General features: G+C 46.5%; 1 protein-coding gene across 1 annotated transcript; it reads right to left on the bottom strand.

Annotated features, from left to right (window-relative positions):
- Positions 1-6,679: 6,679 nt before the first annotated feature.
- On the bottom strand, positions 6,680-19,864 carry kcnv2a (potassium channel, subfamily V, member 2a). Its single transcript, XM_072517595.1, has 2 exons — positions 18,533-19,864; positions 6,680-7,209 (listed from the first exon to the last, which is right to left on the bottom strand). The coding sequence occupies exons 1-2, from the start codon at positions 19,835-19,837 to the stop codon at positions 6,931-6,933; spliced, it is 1,584 nt and encodes a 527-aa protein (XP_072373696.1). The 5' UTR covers positions 19,838-19,864; the 3' UTR covers positions 6,680-6,930.
- Positions 19,865-20,481: the final 617 nt, after the last annotated feature.

Below are 20,481 nucleotides of genomic sequence, written 5' to 3'. Positions count from 1 at the left end.
GATTGCAAATACACAAGAAAATTGTTTTTAAATGCTTTCAAGAAGTTAAAAATAAAAAGCTTTGAGCAAGATGTTCGCTGTTAACATTTTCAACGTTCAGTTAATTTTGCACATCTGTGAGTTTGTCTTATCTCAATCTGATTTTTAAGCAATTTCAACAATCCTTTCTGCCAATATTCTTTTATTGGGGAGCATAGGTTAGAAATATTAAGGTGCTAAACCAATAATTTCAGATGAACAATTAACAATTAAGTATTTGCCAAGAATAGAATACATTAATGTGCTAGAATATGTAAACCTTGAGAGTTTATAGATGAAACCTGAAGCATTAAACCTGTCCTCCTTACAATAGTTCAGATTTAGGATTTATTTGGTAGATGTTTCAAGTATTGTATTAACTATTGTGATGAATGGTTACTGTACCCTTAACACCATGTAGGTGATGCCCCTTTAAGACCGGGTTTGGAACCCTAGGGGACTCTGCCTCTGACTCCGCCCACCAGGGAGCCGTATATAAGGTGGCAGCCTGTAGGCGGCACTCAGTAAGCACACGTATCGGTAACTGGCTAGTTCTCTGCTTATTAAAGCCTTCAGTTATCATTCCACACTCTTGTGTCATTATTGAGGATACTACAACTATCTAACACAATTTTTCACATTCTGAATTCTGATTTCCAAGCTTTTCAAAGTGTACCAAATGTTTATGTTTGTACTTTTCTGTTCCCAAAAGACTTCTGTAAAATGTGATGAAAACTATCAGCATTTTTATATTTACTCTTCCTTGCATGAGTGCTTGTAGGAAGTTTATGGATGATTAGCTCTGCCCCCATGCCTTTCCCACTCACCCGCCAAGTGATATGAATGGCAAATGCATTTGGACTATAAGGTGTAAACAGGTACTGGATCTGAAGCAGCAAGCTATTATATCACTGAGTGAATGGATCATTTGCCTGATGGGTGTTGATGGGATTTCCTGTGACTGGATTTGGTTATTTATGCATCGTGAGCTTTTGGTCCAGATTGGCTTGGCACTGAGAGCTTGCTGATAAGAAAAGTGTGCATCTCTAAATAGCAACTGCTATTTAAATATACTGTCATGCCTAGTAAATGCTTACCATAGTCATATTTTAAACACGGGCTGTGCCTGTGTGAAAGCTTCTGGAACTGTCTTTAATTTATTTAAAATGGGCACTGTTGAACTGCTAAGATGGCTGTCAAGGGGTCAGTGGACTTTTGCTTATTCAACACAGACTATCAAACTTCTGGAAAGTTTGGAATCGAATAACCATGGGTGAAGGCCTCCCCCTGGAATGGGCAAACTAAGAGTGAAATTTTCTGTGGAACTAACACCTGCCATGAGGTGTTAGAGTCAATGGACTCCTAGACTCTATGGACTGGATTTCCACCCTGGAGGTAGGTAGTGGGCATCAGGAAAATACCCAGCATAACCTGTTTGCCTCCAGAAAAAGACTCAACAAGGCTTGGATTTTCATCATGGAGTGGCAGGTGCAGATGGGAGGCAAACATTCCTTCTGGCCCATCATGCCCACATGCCAATATATGTCACCCAGATATTCCCTCTGGTACCTCAGACCACCGCCCCCCCCCCAAGCCAAGCTATTTTCCCCAAACATCCTCTATAGCCACTCATGCTCTCCGTGTCAATTGAACTACCATGCTCATTCACCCACTGTACATTCTATAGAAGCAATGAACATTATAGTGACAGCAAGATGTGTAAAAAAAAGTTAATTGATAACTTTCCACTTCCTTAAAAAGCCTCCTTGTTAACTGCAGCCCAATAAAAATGTCAACCATACAGACTCAGTTAGGGCGCTCAAGAGTTACAAGTTAGCTAGGAAGGACCTAAAGAGAGAGCTAAGAAGAGCCAGGAGGGGACATGAGAAGTCTTTGGCAGGTAGGATCAAGGATAACCCTAAAGCTTTCTATCGATATGTCAGGAATAAACGAATGACTAGGGTAAGAGTAGGGCCAGTCAAGGACAGTAGTGGGAAGTTGTGCTTGGAGTCTGAGGAGATAGGAGAAGTGCTAAATGAATATTTTTCGTCAGTATTCACACGGGAAAAAGACAATGTTGTCGAGGAGAATACTGAGATTCAGGCAACTAGACTAGAAGGGCTTGAGGTTCATAAGGAGGTGTTAGCAATTCTGGAAAGTGTGAAAATAGATAAGTACCCTGGGCCGGATGGGATTTATCCTAGGATTCTCTGGGAAGCTAGGGAGGAGATTGCTGAGCCTTTGGCTTTGATCTTTAAGTCATCTTTGTCTACAGGAATAGTGCCAGAAGACTGGAGGATAGCAAATGTTGTCCCCTTGTTCAAGAAGGGGAGTAGAGACAACCCAGGTAACTATAGACCAGTGAGTCTTACTTCTGTTGTGGGCAAAATCTTGGAAAGGTTTATAAGAGATAGGGGGCGTCATTCTCCAACCCCCCGCCGGGTCGGAGAATGGCCGTTGGCCGCCGTGAATCCCGCCCCCGCCCCCGCCGAAGTCTCCGGTACTGGAGATTGGGCGGGGGCGGGAATCAGGCCGCGCCGGTTGGCGGGACCCCCCGCTGGATTCTCCGGCCCGGATGGGCCGAAGTCACGCCCAGAAATTGCCTGTCCCACCGACGTAAATCAAACCTGGTATTTACCGGCGGGACCAGGCGGCGTGGGCGGGCTCCGGGGTCCTGGGGGGGGCGCGGGGCGATCTGACCCCGGGGGGTGCCCCCACGGTGGCCTGGCCTGCGATCGGGGCCCACCGATCCGCGGGCGGGCCTGTGCCATGGGGGCACTCTTTCCCTTCCGCCTCCGCCACGGCCTCCACCATGGCGGAGGCGGAAGAGACTCTCCCCACTGCGCATGCGCGGGAAACTTTCAGCGGCCGCTGACGCTCCCGCGCATGCGCCGCATTTCCGCGCCAGCTGGCGGGGCAACAAACGCCATTTCCGCCAGCTGGCGGGGCGGAAGTCCCTCCGGCGTCAGCCTAGCTCCTCAATGTTGGGGCTAGGCCGCCAAAGATGCGGAGCATTCCGCACCTTTGGGCCGGCGCGATGCCCGTCTGATTGGCGCCGTCTTTGGGGCCAGCCGGCGGACATCGCGCCGTTGGGGGAGAATTTCGCCCAGGATGTATAATCATCTGGGAAGGAATAATTTTGATTAGAGATAGTCAACACGGTTTTGTGAAGGGTAGTCGTGCCTCACAAACCTTATTGAGTTCTTTGAGAAGGTGACCAAACAGGTGGATGAGGGTAAAGCAGTTGATGTGGTGTATATGGATTTCAGTAAAGCATTTGATAAGGTTCCCCACGGGAGACTACTACAGAAAATACGGAGGCATGGGATTCAGGGTGATTTAGCAGCTTGGATCAGAAATTGGCTAGCTGGAAGAAGACAAAGGGTGGTGGTTGATGGGAAATGTTCAGACTGGAGTCCAGTTACTAGTGGTGTACCACAAGGATCTGTTTTGGGGCCACTGCTGTTTATAATTTTTATAAATGACCTGGAGGAGGGCGCAGAAGGATTTTGAGTAAATTTGCAGATGACACTAAAGTCGGTGGAGTTGTGGACAGTGCGGAAGGATGTTACAAGTTACAGATGGATTAGATAAGCTGCAGCGCTGGGCTGAGAGGTGGAAAATGGAGTTTAATGCAGAAAAGTGTGAGGTGATTCATTTTGGAAGGAATAACAGGAAGACAGAGTACTGGGCTAATGGTAAGATTCTTGGCAGTGTGGATGGGCAGAGAGATCTCAGTGTCCATGTACATAGATCCCTGAAAGTTGCCACCTAGGTTGAGAGGGTTGTTAAGAAGGCGTACGGTGTGTTAGAGGGATTGAATTTCGGAGCCATGAGGTCATGTTGCAGCTGTACAAAACTCTGGTGCGGCCGCATTTGGAGTATTGCGTGCAATTCTGGTCGCCGCATTATAGGAAGGATGTGGAAGCATTGGAAAGGGTGCAGAGGAGATTTAACAGAATGGTGCCTGGTATAGAGGGAAGATCTTATGAGGAAAGGCTGAGGGACTTGAGGCTGTTTTCGTTAGAGAGAAGAAGGTTAAGAGGTGACTTAATTGAGGCATACAAGGTGATCAGAGGATTGGATAGGGTGGACAGTGAGAGCCTTTTTCATAGGATGGAGATGTCTAGCACGAGGGGACATAGCTTTAAATTGAGGGAAGATAGATATAAGACAGATGTTAGAGGTAGATTCTTTACTCAGAGAGTATAAATGGCGTGGAATGCCCTGCCTGCAACAGTAGTGGACTCGCCAACACTAAGAGCATTCAAATGGTCATTGGATAGACATATGGACAATAAGGGAATCGTGTAGATGGGCTTTAGAGTGGTTTCACAGGTCGGCGCATCATCGATGGCCGAAGGGCCTGTACTGCTCTGTAATGTTCTATGTTCTATGTTTAACCTATCAATTGCAGAACTGAAAGCACTAGAAACCTTTTTATCTTGTGTAAGTAAGCATTGTGAAATTGACAGTTTAGATGAGAGAGCAATTGCAAAGGGGCTGGGAGCCAGTTCATAAACCATGTACTTATCTTATTAGATTATTAAGACCTATTTTTAAATGTGTATTGAAGGGTTCAGGTATTCCAGTTTAAAAAATATGCAAGATCATCTTTGTCATTTGCCACCTGCCAGTGTCTTCACACCTTCCTTTGTCAGATTCCTTTTTCCAACCCTGGAAAAATAGCTTGAACACAATGGACAGCTAGTATTCTTTAACCAGCCGCTCCTTCCAGAGACCCTGCCACTTCTATATATCATGGGAAACACTCCTGAACCCTAATACATTACTGTCTACATTCCCAGCTCACTTACTGGAATTTGGCAATATCGTTGAACATGTGTTCTAGAAAACAATGGTTTGAATATGTGTCAATTTGTGTTGTCCATATTGAATGAAGCTCTGGTCATTTTTACATAGAATTTGCTTGGAATTCATACGGTGCATAAACAAATCATCCAGTTCCACCAGTCTATGATAACATTCGTACTCTACATACATCTCCTCCCACTCTAATTACCTCTTGCTACCCTGGCCCTATATCACTGTATTGCATTTTTGAGCAAGGCTTCCCTTAAATGCATCAATGCTAGCTGTTTCAATCATCCATGTGGAAGTTAAGGTCCGCATTTTCACTACTCTGTGTAAAGAAATGTCTCCTAGATTTTTTAGTTGATCTCTTGATAGCTATCTTACATATATGCCCTTTTCTTCTTTACTAGTCCACTGTTTTTTCCACATTCACTCTGTTGAATCCCTCCTTAATTTTAAAGGCCTCCATCAGGTCTATTTTAGTCTTTTTAACCAAAGAGCCTCAGCCTGCTGAATCTTTCTTGGTAGTTACTTTCTCTCAACTTCTCCTAACATCCATTCAAATATTTTCTACATTATCTGCATGTATTTACATCCTGTATTTATCGTATGCCCTATGTTTTTCATGTATGGAGCGATCTGCCTGGACTGCACATGAACAATACTTTTCATGTACCTTGGTACACGTGACAATAAATCTAAATCTAAATCCAGCACTACAATATCCTTTTTGCAGTATGGAGACTGGAACTATGAGCAGTATCCCAAATGTTGTCTAAGATTCAAAGTAAACTTGACATTAGCCAGCTGCTTTTGTGTCCTATTCCTCTAGAAATGAAGCCCAATAATTTGTTCGCATTCATATGATTCCCGTACCAGCCTACCCGAAAGGTGCCGGAATGTGGCGACTATGGGCTTATCACAGTAACTTCATTGAAGCCTACTTGTGACAATAAGCAATTTTCATTTCATTTTCATTTCATATGATTGTTATCAACTGGTGATGCTACTTTTACTAATTTATGTATCTGTATTCCCAGATGTCTATGTTCCTCCATCCCCCTGGGTTTTTTACATCTTCCAGGTAATAGTTTACCTCTTTGTTCTTCCTAGCAAAAGGAACCATTCCACATTCTACACTATAGAATGGGGCAGCACGGTAGCGCAGTGGTTAGCACTGCTGCCTCACAGCGCCAGGGTCCCATGTTCGATTCCCGCTTGGGCCACTGTTTCTGCGGAGTCTGCACTTTCTCCCCCTGTCTGCATGGACTTCCTCCGGGTGCTCCCGTTTCCTCCCAAACATTCCCGTAATACATTGTTGTTAGGTGAATTGGACATTCTGAATTCTGCCTCAGTGTACCTGAACAGATGCCGTAGTGTGGCGACTAGGGGATTTTCACAGTAACGTCATTGCAGTGTTAATGTAAGCCTACTTGTGACACTAATAAAGATTATTATTGAACTTAATATGCTGCTTAGCTGCCACTTGGAAACCTATTTGTGTTCGCACCAGTACAAATCTCCACGTTATTTATAACCCATAATTTGATACAATCTGCAAATGTTGACACCACACCTCTTAATTTCTAAGTCCACATCATTTATGTATATGGTCTCTGTGGAAAATCACTTTGCATTTTCTGGCAATCTGAGAAACATCACCAAACCCGTATTCTTTCTTGTCACCATGTTTCAATCCATTCGGTAATCTGGCCTCTGATTGCACAAACCCTGAATTTTGTCACAATTCTCTTGTGTGACATCTTGCTTGCTAAAGATCTTTTTTTGCCTGTGCCCTGCTATTTAACATATGTTTTTTCTGCAGACAGTTGGCTTCTTGGTTCAATTAAATCACCTCTATGACAAGTAATCCTGAGTGAGAGTGTAATATTTAGAAACATTTACAATATATATTTCATGTTGTGTGATTTGATCATGAATACAACATTCAGAATACTTCTTGTTGTAGTTATCCTACATTTCCCAACAAACTTGCCGATTTGTTGTCTGGATTTTGACGGTGAGATTTTTCTTCAAACCGTTGTTTTATTTCAGAAAAGAAAATAAGAAAGCATGAGATCATTTTCTGAGGAAATGTTATTGCTCTCTTGGCAAGTGATGGTGTGGGACCGCTCCGCAGCATTCCAGTATCTTCCTCCGTGCTCTTCCTGAGAAATTGATCTTGCCTCGCTGCTTTGCGTTTGTTGTATATTCATAGCTTTTGAGCTGTGCATAATAATCTGAGAATTTATTATAGAGGATGGAGATTGGCATGCCGTTCAAAATGATCCCAAAAGAAATGCAGCCAAAAGCAAAAATTCTTCCGAGCATTGTTTCTGGGCAGACGTCTCCATAGCCCACTGTGGAAATGCTAACCTGTAATCAGATAAAATCATTGTTCAGTAGATATCTAGGCAAAACATTTTTTAAACTCCAGCTCATACACTGAGTGGTATTTATTTAATGCATGGGATTATTCAACAATGTGTTCAGAAGAGGTGGGCATGGCCAAAAGAACAAGAGTAAACTGAGGAGGGAGGAGAATAGAATAGAGAGAGGCAGAGTTGGAAGATTGGAGACTTTAGGATCTATTACTAGAAAAGGATGGAATGGGAGATTAGGGTTCAAACTCAACTGCACAAAACATTCAAAATGGAACACCCAGTTTATGTGGGGAAGGATATGGTGAGATAAAAGTTCACTGAATGGAAGAAAACTATAAAGGATTGCAGAGATATGGAAGCAGAAAGAGAATCAAGTTGGATCCCGCTAGTGAAGAAAGATAATGCCAGGTGATTATAATGAATATTCCAGCATTTTTATGCTGAAATAGGGGCAAGCGCAAGAAAATTAAAATTGCCAACCGTACACCAGCTCTTTATCTGCAATTGCCATGTACAACACATTGGAATGTTCATTTAACAGCAAACTGCTCACCTACCAATCATGGCATAACCAGGTCAGGAGATCATCTGCCGTGAAGAGAACAAGCACAGATGTTTTGGTTAATGCTGTGACTTTTGCCACAGGCCATACAATTGCAGGCAATATTGCTGTTGTATTTCCAAATACATCCTGTTCACTGTAAATTGAGCACCTAGGTTAGAATATCGACCTGCAACTCTCACTTCAAATGAGTAACAACATTTCAGGTTAATTGTCACTTTCATCTATTGCTTTCACATTTCAGATAAAAGTATTAACTCTTTGATGGTCATTCTTTCACAGTTCACAGAATTACCATGATAACCAACCAAGTCACTTTTCTCCTTTCACAATGATAAAAAGAACATTTATAGGTGATGTGAAGTTCTTACATGATTGTTGTTTTTCTCTGTTTTCCCAATTAGCTGTCAGCCAAGGTGGCCAACACAACCAGTGGAGATCATCAGTGCTGGGGCCCAACTATTCACAATCTATCACAATGGTTTGAACGAATGGACTGAATGTATGGCAGCTAAATTTATCAATGACACCAAGATAAGAAGGGAAGTAACTTGTCAAAAAGAGTTAAAGATCTAGAGGGGATTTTCTGTCCCGTTTTCAGTTTGCAGGAAAGCCGGGGGCGGAATCCAATGGGAGTCCCAAAATGGAAGTTACACCAGTGGGATTTCCCACTGAGATAGTTCATCACCACCCCACCAATGACGTTATAAGGTTTCTGCCATGAAAGGATCGGAACCCCTTTACCATACATTTTTGTATTAAAGTTGGAGGTGGGACTTCCAGTGGCCACAGGTCGCACATAAGGTAGCTCCCGCCATGGTCTTTGTTTTTTGGACTTTTAACCTGTTTCCTGGGGATTTTGGTTATCAAAGCCGGCCTATCATATGGGATAAGGAACTTGTCAGCAAAACTATGTTGAAATCTATGAAGAAGGTTGTTGGCAAGAAGATTACAGGGGGTAGTCCTTTGGCGGAGCCAAAAAGCCTGCAAAGCTCAGCAGTAGGGAAGGCGGCAGACCCGGACTTGGGTGTGGCTGCTCATATCAAGGTGGAATCACTGACTGGGGCACAGGAGTTTGAACGACAGCTTGCAAAGCATTTTGAGGAGCAGGCCAGGAAACCCTTAAGCAGTCAATTGGGGCGGCACTTGGCCCAATTCAGGAGAAGGGGATTTTCACAGTAGCTTCATTGCAGTGTTAATGTAAGCCTACTTGTGACACTAATAAAGATTATTATAGCTGGGAAAAACCTCGCAGGCGGTGCTGGAGCATGGAGAGATGCTGAAGGGTGTGGACGTGGCCTTGTCACGGCATGGGGATCATTGGAAGCTGAGATCCTGCTGGTGGAGGAGAGGAACAAGACTCTGAGGGCAAAGGCAGGTGACTTGGAAAACAGGTCGAGGAGATAGAACCTTGTAGTGATCTCTATATGTGCATGTACACGAGGGGTTAATGTGTCATCAGTAGCACCACATGATCACAAGAGGGCCGGACCAACAGGGGTATAAAAGGCAGCCACATTGGGGCTCTCTCTCTCTCTTGGGTGCACTGTGATCACAGCAACAGCAGACTAGTTTAGATGGCCGGTGGAGTTACGTATAGTTACCATAGTTAGATCTTGTTAACCTTATCATTAGTATCAAAGTTAAAGTAAAGAACTCATGTAAGTATTGTTGTAGTTACTCAATAAACCTTTTGTTACTACTGGAAGAGTTCAAATCTTCTTCATCGAGATTCAGAATACCTCATCACTAACCAAGGTTTGGTTAGCACATGTTACCTACCAGACAGGTAACAAAACAAACCTGAGATTCGTGGGGTTGCCAGGTGGGGGGAGGGCCAGAAGCCAACTGAGTACTTTTCTCAGATGTCCGCCAAGCTGGAGCCTGGACTTGATTAAATGGATTTGATAGAGGCTTTAATGGGGATGGTGGGAGGGGTTGGTTTGAGATGGGTTGCCGTTTGTATCTATTGTATATTTGGGATTTAGGGTTGTCGAGCATGGTGGTCAAGGTAACAGTATAGGGATTTTGTGGCCTCCAGGGTGTTGGTTTTGGTTACTCTTCTGTAGCTGGGACAGGCTGGGGAGTGTTGTTTTTCTTTGTTCATTGAGCATACACCCTGGGTGGAGGGGTTACCTTTATAAACTGTAAAGTTTTAGCCAGTGAATAGGAGTGAGGTGGGGGGAGGAACTGTGGCTTGTTGGACCTGCTTGGACAAGGTTCAGTGAGCTTAGCTTATTTGTTTGATGGGGGAGAGAGGAGGGAGTCATTTTTCTGGTAAGATCTTTTCAGGTTTATGGGGGGGTGGGGGGGGGGGGGGGGGGGGGTGGGAGAGTGGGAGAGAGGTGTTGGGGAGAGGGGGAAGTGCAGAAATCTGATTGGGACTGAGGGTTTTTCTTTCACTCGTCTTAGGGATGGGCTTGATGGCTGTCTTGGATGGGCCTGAGCCTACCAGAAGTGATGGCCTTTGTCTTCTATCTTTAAGAATTGGTCACAGTCAGTGAATCCGCGGAGTGGGGGTGCAGGTGGAGGGTGCGGGCGGGGGGGAAGGTGTGGTGAATGTATCGCATTAACCATTCACCATGTATGTAACTGTATCACGCTGTTGCCCATGAGGGCTCCACCTATGGGCCATTGTAAGGTATTACCTGTGATGTATCATGATGGTGCCTTTGTGGGCTCCGCCCCTGGCTCCTCCCCAGAGCAGTAGCCCTGTAGGCAACTCCCAGTAGCAGAGCAGTCGCAGGCAGGCACTGTTCTAGTCGATTAAAGCCACAATTTACTTCTACTCCTTGTTTCGTGTGAGTTGATGGTCGCATCACTTTAATCGACTACAACATCACAATGGAATCGGCCCTCAAACCTGACCAACTGGAACTCGACCCGCAAGCCGTGGAGGCGAAAAGGATTTTTCCGCACTGGCTCCGCTGTTTCGAGGCCTACCTTGCAGCCTCCTCCTCGCCTTCCGTCTCCGACGATCAGAAGCTGAGCCTCCTCCACGCCCGGGTGAGCCATCGAATCTCTGTTCAACTCGAGGAAGCTTCCACCTACGCAGACGCGCTCGCGATATTGAAGCACCTATATGTAAGGCCAGTGAACGAGGTGTACGCATGGCATCTCCTCACTACACGCCGCCAATGCCCCGGGGAATCGCTGGAGGAGTACCTATGCGACCTCAAAATCCTTGCGCGAAGTTGCAACTACCAGGCTGTTACGGCCACTCAACATATGGACCTCGCAGTCCGGGATGCCTGCGTGGCTGGAGTCCGGTTCAACTACGTGAGACAGCGCCTACTCGAGGAGGGTGCCCTAGACCTGGAAGAGACGGTAAAGCTAGCCTCCTCCCTAGAAGTAGCGTTCCAAAGTCTCAACGCGTTCCCGTCTGATCACACGACCCCCTTGTGGACCCCTGACCAAAGAGTACCCCAGGCCTGTGCCGCGCGGCTGCCCGCCCAACACAGGGGGCTACCCTGCTATTTCTGCGGTCAGCATCAGCACCCCAGGCAGCGCTGCCCGGCCCGGAACGCGAACTGCAACGACTGTGGAAAACAAGGACATTTTGCTAAGGTTTGCCTGGCCAGGTCCAAACCCTCAAAATCGCAGGCCCGACCCTCAGACTCACAGGCCCATAGATCCCGCAGTGTAGCAGCTTGCCTGCCGGCTCCACCCCCGGACGCGTCATCGGCCTCGTGCTGTCCGTGGGGGCAGCCATCTTCCAGCCCGCACAATGTGTGCGACTCATGGGGACCGCCATCTTGGCCATCCTAGCCCACGCGGCCCGCCACGTGTGACTCGTGGGGGCCGCCATCTTGGACACCATCTTCCTCGCCGCCCGCCATGTGCGACTCATGGGGGCAGCCATCTTGGGACCACCCCAGCACCTCCGACCACACCGGCTACTCGCAACTCAGTGCGGTCACCCTGGACCAGTCGCGACCCAAACACCTCCGGAGCTCCATGATGACCGTCCGGGTAAATAGACACGAAACACCTTGCCTGTTCGACTCCGGGAGTATGGGGAGCTTTATTCACCCAGACATGGTAAGACGCTGCTCGCTCCCAATCTTCCCGGCACACCAAACCATCTCCCTCGCTTCTGCGTCGCAGTCGGTGCAGATCCGGGGGTGCACTACCGCAACGCTAGCAATACAGGGTGCCGAGTACGCCGAATTTAAGACATATGTACTCCCTGACATCTGCGCTCCTCTCCTGTTGGGACTGGATTTCCAGTGTAACCTCAAGAGCCTGACCCTGAAATTTGGCAGGCCCCTACCCCCATTCACCGTATATAGCCTCGCGACATTAAAAGTCGACCCTCCCCCGCTCTTCGCAAACCTCACCGCCAACTGTAAGCCAGTCGCCACCAGAAGCAGGCGGTATAGCATTCAGGACAGGACTTTTATCAGGTCCGAGGTCCAACGACTCTTGCGGGAGGGGATCATTGAGGCCAGCAATAGCCCCTGGAGAGCTCAGGTGGTGGTCGTCAGGACCGGGGAAAAGAACTGGATGGTTATAGATTACAGCCAAACCATTAACCGGTACTCGCACCTTGATGCGTACCCCCTTCCCATGATCGCAGACATGGTTAACCAGATAGCGCACTACCGGGTGTTCTCCATGGTGGATCTGAAGTCTGCGTACCACCAGCTCCCAATCTGCCCGGATGACCGCCACAACACGGCCTTTGAGGCAGACAGCCGCCTCTTCCACTTCCTCCGTGTCCCCTTCGGCGTCACAAACGGGGTCTCGGTCTTTCAAAGAACCATGGACCGAATGGTGGACCAGTACGGGCTGCGGGCCACGTTTCCGTACTTGGACAATGTCATCATCTGCGGCCATGATCAGCAGGACCACGACGCCAACCTCCAGAGATTTCTCCAGACTGCCCAAACCCTTAACCTCACTTACAACAATGAGAAATGCGTTTTCCGCACAACCAGGCTAGCCATCTTTGGCTACGTCGTGGAAAACGGGGTTCTAGGACCCGACCCTGACCGTACGCGCCCCCTCCTGCAACTGCCCCTTCCCCACTGCCCCAAGGCCCTGAAAAGGTGCCTCGGGTTCTTTTCCTATTACGCCCAGTGGGTCCCCAACTATGCGGACAAAGCCCGCCCACTAATCAAGGCCACCACCTTCCCACTGGCGGCCGAAGCCCGCCAGGCCTTCAGCTGCATCAATGAAATGAAATGAAAATGAAAATCGCTTATTGTCACAAGTAGGCTTCAATGAAGTTACTGTGAAAAGCCCCTAGTCGCCACATTCCGGCGCCTGTTCGGGGAGGCTGGTACGGGAAGGCGGACATTGCCAAAGCCGCAATGCGCGCGGTGGATGAGTCCGTCCCCTTCCAGGTGGAGTGCGACGCATCAGAGGTCGCCCTCGCCGCTACCCTCAATCAGGCAGGCAGCCCAGTAGCATTTTTTTCAAGCACCCTCACCACCTCTGAAATTCAACACTCCTCGGTCGAAAAAGAAGCCCAAGCCATCGTGGAAGCCATGCTGCACTGAAGGCACTACCTTGCTGGCAGGAGGTTTACCCTCGTCACCGACCAACGATCGGTAGCCTTCATGTTCGACAATACGCAGCGGGGCAAAATCAAGAACGATAAGATCTTGAGGTGGAGGATCGAACTCTCCACCTATAATTACGATATAGTATATCGCCCTGGGAAGCCCAACGAGTCCCCAGGTGCTCTGACCCACGGCACATGTGCCAGCGCGCAAGAGGACGGACACCGGGCTATCCACGCTGACCTCTGCCACCCAGGGGTCACTCCGGCTTCTCCACTACATCAAGGCCCGCAACCTGCCCTACTCCACTGAGGAGGTCAGAGCCATGACCAGGGCCTGCCCGATCTGCGTGGAGTGCAAGCCGTACTTCTATCGTCCGGATAAGGCCCACCTGGTAAAGGCATCCTGGCCCTTTGAGCGCCTCAGTATCGATTTCAAAGGGCCCCTCCCCTCCACCAACCGCAACACATATTTCCTCAACATCATTGACGTATTCTCCCGCTTCCCCTTTGCAATCCCCTGCCCCGACATGACCGCCGCCATCGTCATTAAAGCCCTACATAGTGTCTTCACCTTGTTTGGTTTCGCCACGTATGTTCACAGTGACGAACTGCGTCAGTACCTGCTCAGTAAGGGCATCGCCTCGAGCAGGACTACCAGTTATAATTCCCGGGGAAACGGGCAGGTGGAGAGGGAGAACACGACGGTCTAGAAGACCGTCCTCCTGGCCCTACGGTCTAGGATTCTCCCAGTTTCCCACTGGCAGGAGGTCCTTCCCGATGCACTCCACTCCATTAGCGCCCTCCTTTGCACGGCCACAAATGAGAGCCCTCATGACCACCTGTTTATTTTCCCCAGGAAATCCACCTCCGGGGCCTCGCTTCCGTCCTGGCTGAAGACACCGGGGCCTGTCCTTTTCCGCAAACACGTCAGGAGCCATAAGTCCGATCCCCTGGTTGAGAGGGTCCAGCTCCCACACACCAACCCCCAGTACTCATACAAAGAACACCCCGACGACCGACAGGAAACGGTTTCTCTCCGGGACCTAGCGCCCGCAAGCTCCACGACCACCGCCACCCCAACTTACACCACCCAAACTACGCTGACCAGCGCTCCATCCCTACGTGGCTTCTGCACCCCCTCCCGCCCCCCATTCCTTCTTCACCGACCCACAGGAACAAAGCTCCGGAAAATACGCTCCCGGAGTCCACGTCTGTACCCGCACCGGCAACGTCATTACCCACACCCGCACGGATAAGTTCGACACCCGGGCCAGCTGCGATACCAGTGCTCCGGCGATCACAGTGCACGATCCGGGCACTGGACAGGCGGAACGTGCGAACCCTTCACCTCCGCCGGACTTCATATTTTAACAGAGGGTGAATGTGGTGAATGTATTGCATTAACCATTCACCATGTATGTAACTCTATCACGCTGTTGCCCATGAGGGCTCCACCTATGGACCGTTGTAAAGTATTACCTGTGATGTATCATGTTGGTACCTTTGTGGGCTCCGCCCCAGCTCTTTCCCTTGAGGGGAGGTATAAAGAACAGTAGCCCTGTAGGTGGCTCCCAGTAGCAGAAGCAGTTGCAGGCAGGCACTGTTCTAGTCGATTAAAGCCACAGTTTACTTCTACTCCTTGTTTTGTGTGAATTGATGGTCGCGTCAGAAGGTAAGCGTGGTTTGTGGTTTGGTTTCAATTTTCAAGGGTATCGCTTGTAAATAGGGAGGGGTGTATGGAGTTAGGCTCTTCACAAGGGCAACTCAACTTCCTCTTGTGCTAGGCTCAGCTTGTTCCATTCCAAGGTGGTACACAGGTCACATTCGTCCAGGGAGCGAATGAGTGGTTTCTTCTCGGGTGGGGGGGGGGGGGGGGGGGGGGGGGGAGAGGAGGACAGGTGTGGACGGTGTGCTAATGGACCGGCGAATCATATGCACATATTCCGGTTTTACCCTAACCTGGGTCTCCTTTCTCAACACCATGTCGGGATTCTGGATATTCAGCTGGAGCCATTCCTGTTGGTAGATATTTTTGGTGTATCAGACTCGCCGGTGGTATAGACAGCGGTGAAGGTGGACCTCCTCGTTTTCGCCTTCGCCTTTGTCTCGTTGATAGCCCGGAGATAAACTCTGCTTGGGTGGGAGTTCCTGTCACTGGCCATTGCCTTGGCCTGGCTGGGTGATCTAGTGGAATTTTTATATCTTCAGAAGGTCAAGTACATCATGAGGGCGTTGGTGGAAGGGTTCCACTCGAGGTGGCCGCCTTTCATTTCCTTGTTCAGTGAATTAGTCACCGTCAGTTGCTTGGGGGAGGGGGTGTGTGGTTTGTTAAGTTTGGTTTGTTCATTGGGGTTAAGCGGGGGTAGATGTGGGTGGGTTTATTTTGCAATGGTGTTTACTGGATGTTTTTGTTTTGTTTTCCTTGATATAATGAAAAACCTTCCTGAATAAAAATTATTTTTTAAGAATTGTAAAAAGTTGAGGCCCAACACTGATCCCTGTGGCACAGCACTCATCACATCCCGGCAACCAGAAAGGTTTATGCCATTTATGCCAATTCTCTGTATCCTGTGAGCTAGGCAATCTTCTATCCATGCCAATATGTTACCCCCCTCCACCATGAGCTTTCATTTTACACAATAATCATTGATGTGGTACCTCATCAAACACCTTCTGGAAATCGAAGTACAGTACATCCATTGGTTCCCACAGCACATGTGACTCCTTCAAAGAGATCCAATGAATTGGTTAAAAATGATTTCCCTACGGCAGCATGGTGGCGCAGTGGTTAGCACTGCTGCCTCACTGTGCCAAGGTCCCAGGTTCGATCCCGGCTTGGGGGTCACTGTTCATGTGGAGTTTGCACATTACCCCCGTGTTTGCGTGGGTTTCACCCCCACAACCCAAAGATGTGCTGGCTAGGTGGATTGGCTATGCTCAATTGCCCCTTAATTGGAAAAAATTAATTGTGTACTCTAAATTTATTTTTAAAAATTATTTCCCTTTCACAAAGCCATGTTGACTCTGCCTGATTACCTTAATTTTTTCCAAGTGCCCTGCTTATCATTTTTAATAATAGCTTCTAACATTTTCCCTTTGACAGATGTTAACCTAACTGACCTACAGATTCCTGCTTTCTGTCTCCCTCCATTTTTGCACAAAGGGGTTACATTTGCTATTCTCCAAGCTAATGGAACCTTCCCAAATCTAGCACATTTTGGAAAATTAAAACCAATGCATCAACTATCTCATTAGTCACTTCTTTCAAGGTCTTAGAGTGAAGTCCACCCAGGCCTGGGGATTTGTCAATCTGCAGGCCCAACAATTTACACAATATCACTTCCCTGGTGATTGTCATTTTCCTGAGTTCATCCCTCCTTTCAATTTGTTGATTTACAGTCATTTCTGCAATGTTACTTGTCTCCTCGATAGCGAAGACAGTCCAGTGGATGATGCTCAATTACCAGAAATACATTGAGGACAATGTATTATGGATAGAATTATCTTCTGCAAACATTTTCATCTAAGTGACTGCTGATGCTGATGGCATTGTTTAAAGAGATGGGATTATGTTTTCTCCCTTGCACTGGAACAATGCAATGTTGTTTTGACTTTCAAAAAAGATGAGAATGAACCTGGGAACTACACGCCCATTATTTTCAATTCAATTATAAGCAAGATACTGGCAGTGATCTGAAAATTTGTTCATAATAGCTACCTGGATGGAAATTACCAATGACACTCATTATAACGTTTGGAAAAGAAACCTTTATTAGCTTCAGTAATTATCCATTTGTAGATGTTGGTGGAATAGTCTGCAAAGATCTGTGCAAGTGTTAAGGTTGTGGATGCAAATAAATACAATGATGAATGGGCTTGTGTTTGGAAATAGTTTTTAAAGGTAGTGTAGGCAGGAACCAAGATCAAGGGCATGTTCCAACGGCCACGCTGTGCCGGAAAAGCAACTCGTTGCTACGCAGCGTGGCCGTTGAAAGCCAGAGCTCCCCACTGAACAAAATGGAGCAATGAGCGGCCTCGGGCGCGCATTCCCCATTCAGGCCCCTTATACAACCCGAGTCGCATTGAATAGCCATCTGTTTCTCAGCACAGTGAGTGCCAGGAAACACACAGCTAAACGCGTTCGCTAGGGGACTTTGTTCCCTTTGGGAGAATCGCGTCCCAAGCATATTTACATCATACGAAGTACAGCATGGAATTCTGTTGAAGAAGCTCTTGGTGTTATTGTATCTAATTCTCCTCCAGTTCACCACCAATGTCAAGGTGCAATAACCAAAGCAAATAAAGTATTAAGTTGCATTGCCAGGACAATTTATTATAAAACAAAACCTATAATTGTGTCCTCATATAAGCCTTTAATCAGGCCTCAATTAGTTTACTGGATCCTGGTTTGATCCTCTCATATGGTGGGTATTATAGAGTCATTGGAAAAGGTTGAGAGGTCTATAAGAACCAAACTAAAGAATGCTTAGTTAATAAGAGAGGCTTAATTAGCTGAGTCTATTTATTTAAAGATTCACAGAATCTGGGGCAACTGATTAAAGTGTTTAAAATAGTGAAGGAAGTACACGGAGTTCATTTTGGCAGATTATTTAAATTAGATAGACCATCGGGTCATGTATATTTCATAAGGGCAGATTAGGTTAAAATCTAGGTGGTCTTATTTTCCTGGAGGAAAGGAATTCTACTGGTCTTCTCCTGTCCACCAGTTTTGTACATTCATAAAACCTTCACCTTAATTTTTCTTCTTAGCTGGTCACCCCCCACCGTCCCATTGTTTGCCCTCATGTCTCACGGACTGATGTCAGTTCAAACTCCCTATTATTCGTAAAGATATATTAAAATAACAATTTCAACAGCTCATACTTTTGCACACGTTGGCACTAAATTACCAATCAAAAGAGCTATAAGGATGTGCTGGGGAAAACTGTGGAAGTTTGCATTTGTATCAGCATGAGGTTCATATCAGAATATGCCTCAGATGCACAGCACTGTTTTTTGGAGCCCAATAAACAATTTATATCTTAATTTGACCCACACACCTAACAGAGAGGACGGATAATGCAAATTAATGACCCTGTTCCCTAGATTGACAGCCCTTAACATCAGCATAAAAATATATTTTGCGTACAGTTCCTCACACTCCACTTTAAGCCCGGAAGATAGTTAATTATCAAGCAAAGTAACACTTCCTCATTCATTCTGGAATGTTTAGGTGGTACTCACCGCAGCCCACCACCAGGCATGGGGTATGGAGGTAAAATTAGTACGTGGGACATCATGTTCAACGGAGAAGACCAGAGCAGAAAAGGAAAATATGCCCATCGCTATAAAAAGGAAAAGGCAGCCAACCTGCTGGTAACATTGCTTCAATGTGAAACCAAATGCCCTCAGTCCAGTGGAATGTCGGGCGAGCTTTAAAATCCGGAAAATTCTCATCAGTCTCATGATCCTCAGTACTTGGCCAACCTTGCCCACTCTGCCCACTTTCTCAATATCCTGATCATGCCTCCCATAATCGTCATCCTCAAAACATTCAAGGATGACCTGGAGATAAAAAGGGAAGATTGCGATAAGATCTACTGCATTTAGAACGCTTCGCACAAACTTCTTAATGTCTGGTGTGGACACTACTCTCAGCAGGTACTCTGCAGTGAAGAAAATGATGCAAATGGTTTCTACGAGCTCCATATAGGTATGTCCACTCAGTTGGCCAGCTGCACTTGTGTACTGCATTTCCTGAACTGTGTTCAGAGCCATGGCTACAATCGAGACTACCACAAACATACTGGAAGCCACTGCCATCATCTTCGCTATAACCGAAGAGAAAGGCTTTTCCACTAAGTTCCAGATTACTCTTCTTGGGCGACCACACATCAAGTCTTTGAAATGCTCCTCATCTTCTTCAACTTCAAGTTCAGCTTGTAGCTCTCGCTGGATCTTGAGTTGCTCATTCAATTCATCTTGTCTTTCTTCAAATGCGATTCTGCAGCACCTATTACTGTTTTTGATCCGTATACCCCAGTAGTGGATCTCTTCGAGAAAGTTTCTGGGACAGAGCTCAGTTTTGATCCACAAAACCCCTGTCCTGTAGAAGTTAAAGATATGGTGGAAGATTGCAGGATCTCGATCAAAAAAATATTCATTGTTTGCTACACTGTAGTCATCACAAAGATCCAATTTCCGTGTGGAATCAGTGTAAGTAGCCAATTTTCCAATTCTGCTCTTAGGAAACTGGGCAGCAGCATGGTAAGCGATCTGGAACAATCTGCCTCCAACATTAATATTCAACTTATAATTTTTTGAGGGAGAACTTGGGCTGTACAGGGGGACAGTTGGAAATTCGTCATCAGAATCTATTTCATCATAATTAATTTCATAGATATCAGAGGTGAGTTCTTGCATGGAGCTCCATTGTTTCAAGGAACATTCTTTTACAAATGCTAAGTCACTCCCTTGTTGCTGAGGTGCATTTAAAATTTCTCTTAGTTTGTAGTTCGGAAACAGACTCAGGCGTCTTAGCTTAAACATTTCTGTCTTTAAGAAACCTTACCCGTTCAGAAGCAAGTGGGTTGAACAGCATTGCGTTCACTGAAGAGTGTTAAAAACATGTTCGAGAATTGCTGCTGACCCCATTAATGTGCTGACAGAGAGGATCTAAGAGCTTAGGCGATGATTTAGCTATTATCCCATTTCAGCCGTATCCTCACAATTCCACTGACGTCTTTCATTTGTGCTTACTGATCAACCTATTAATTTTGTAGTATAGATTAGACAATGTATTTCCTGTGTTATCAGTCTTGGAAACTAGATAATTAATCCATAAATGATCAGTTATGCCAATAATTTATTCCAGGGCACCTCTTGCTACTAGGTTGATAGAAGCACTTTTACATTGTTATTTAATCACTGGGGACTTTACAGTGTAAAATAATGAAAACATTGTCTTGAATTATTAATGATTACAATCCATATTAAGACTGTGTATATAAAATAATGCCTTGCAACTATTTTCTATTTCCAAATAGGGTTATAGAGCAAGTGCGACTTCTTGTAAGAGTAATAATTCTATCTTCCCCCCCCCCTGCCCCCTCGAGCCCCTTTGCCTGTGCGGTTCACCCTTCACTCTCTCCTCTTGCCCCCTATGTCACCCCCCCCCCACCCCTTGTCTACCA

Source organism: Scyliorhinus torazame, chromosome 9 (genome assembly GCF_047496885.1).
Source record: "Scyliorhinus torazame isolate Kashiwa2021f chromosome 9, sScyTor2.1, whole genome shotgun sequence".
Taxonomy (NCBI): Eukaryota; Metazoa; Chordata; class Chondrichthyes; order Carcharhiniformes; family Scyliorhinidae; genus Scyliorhinus; species Scyliorhinus torazame.
This window is presented reverse-complemented; position numbering and strand designations above follow the sequence as displayed.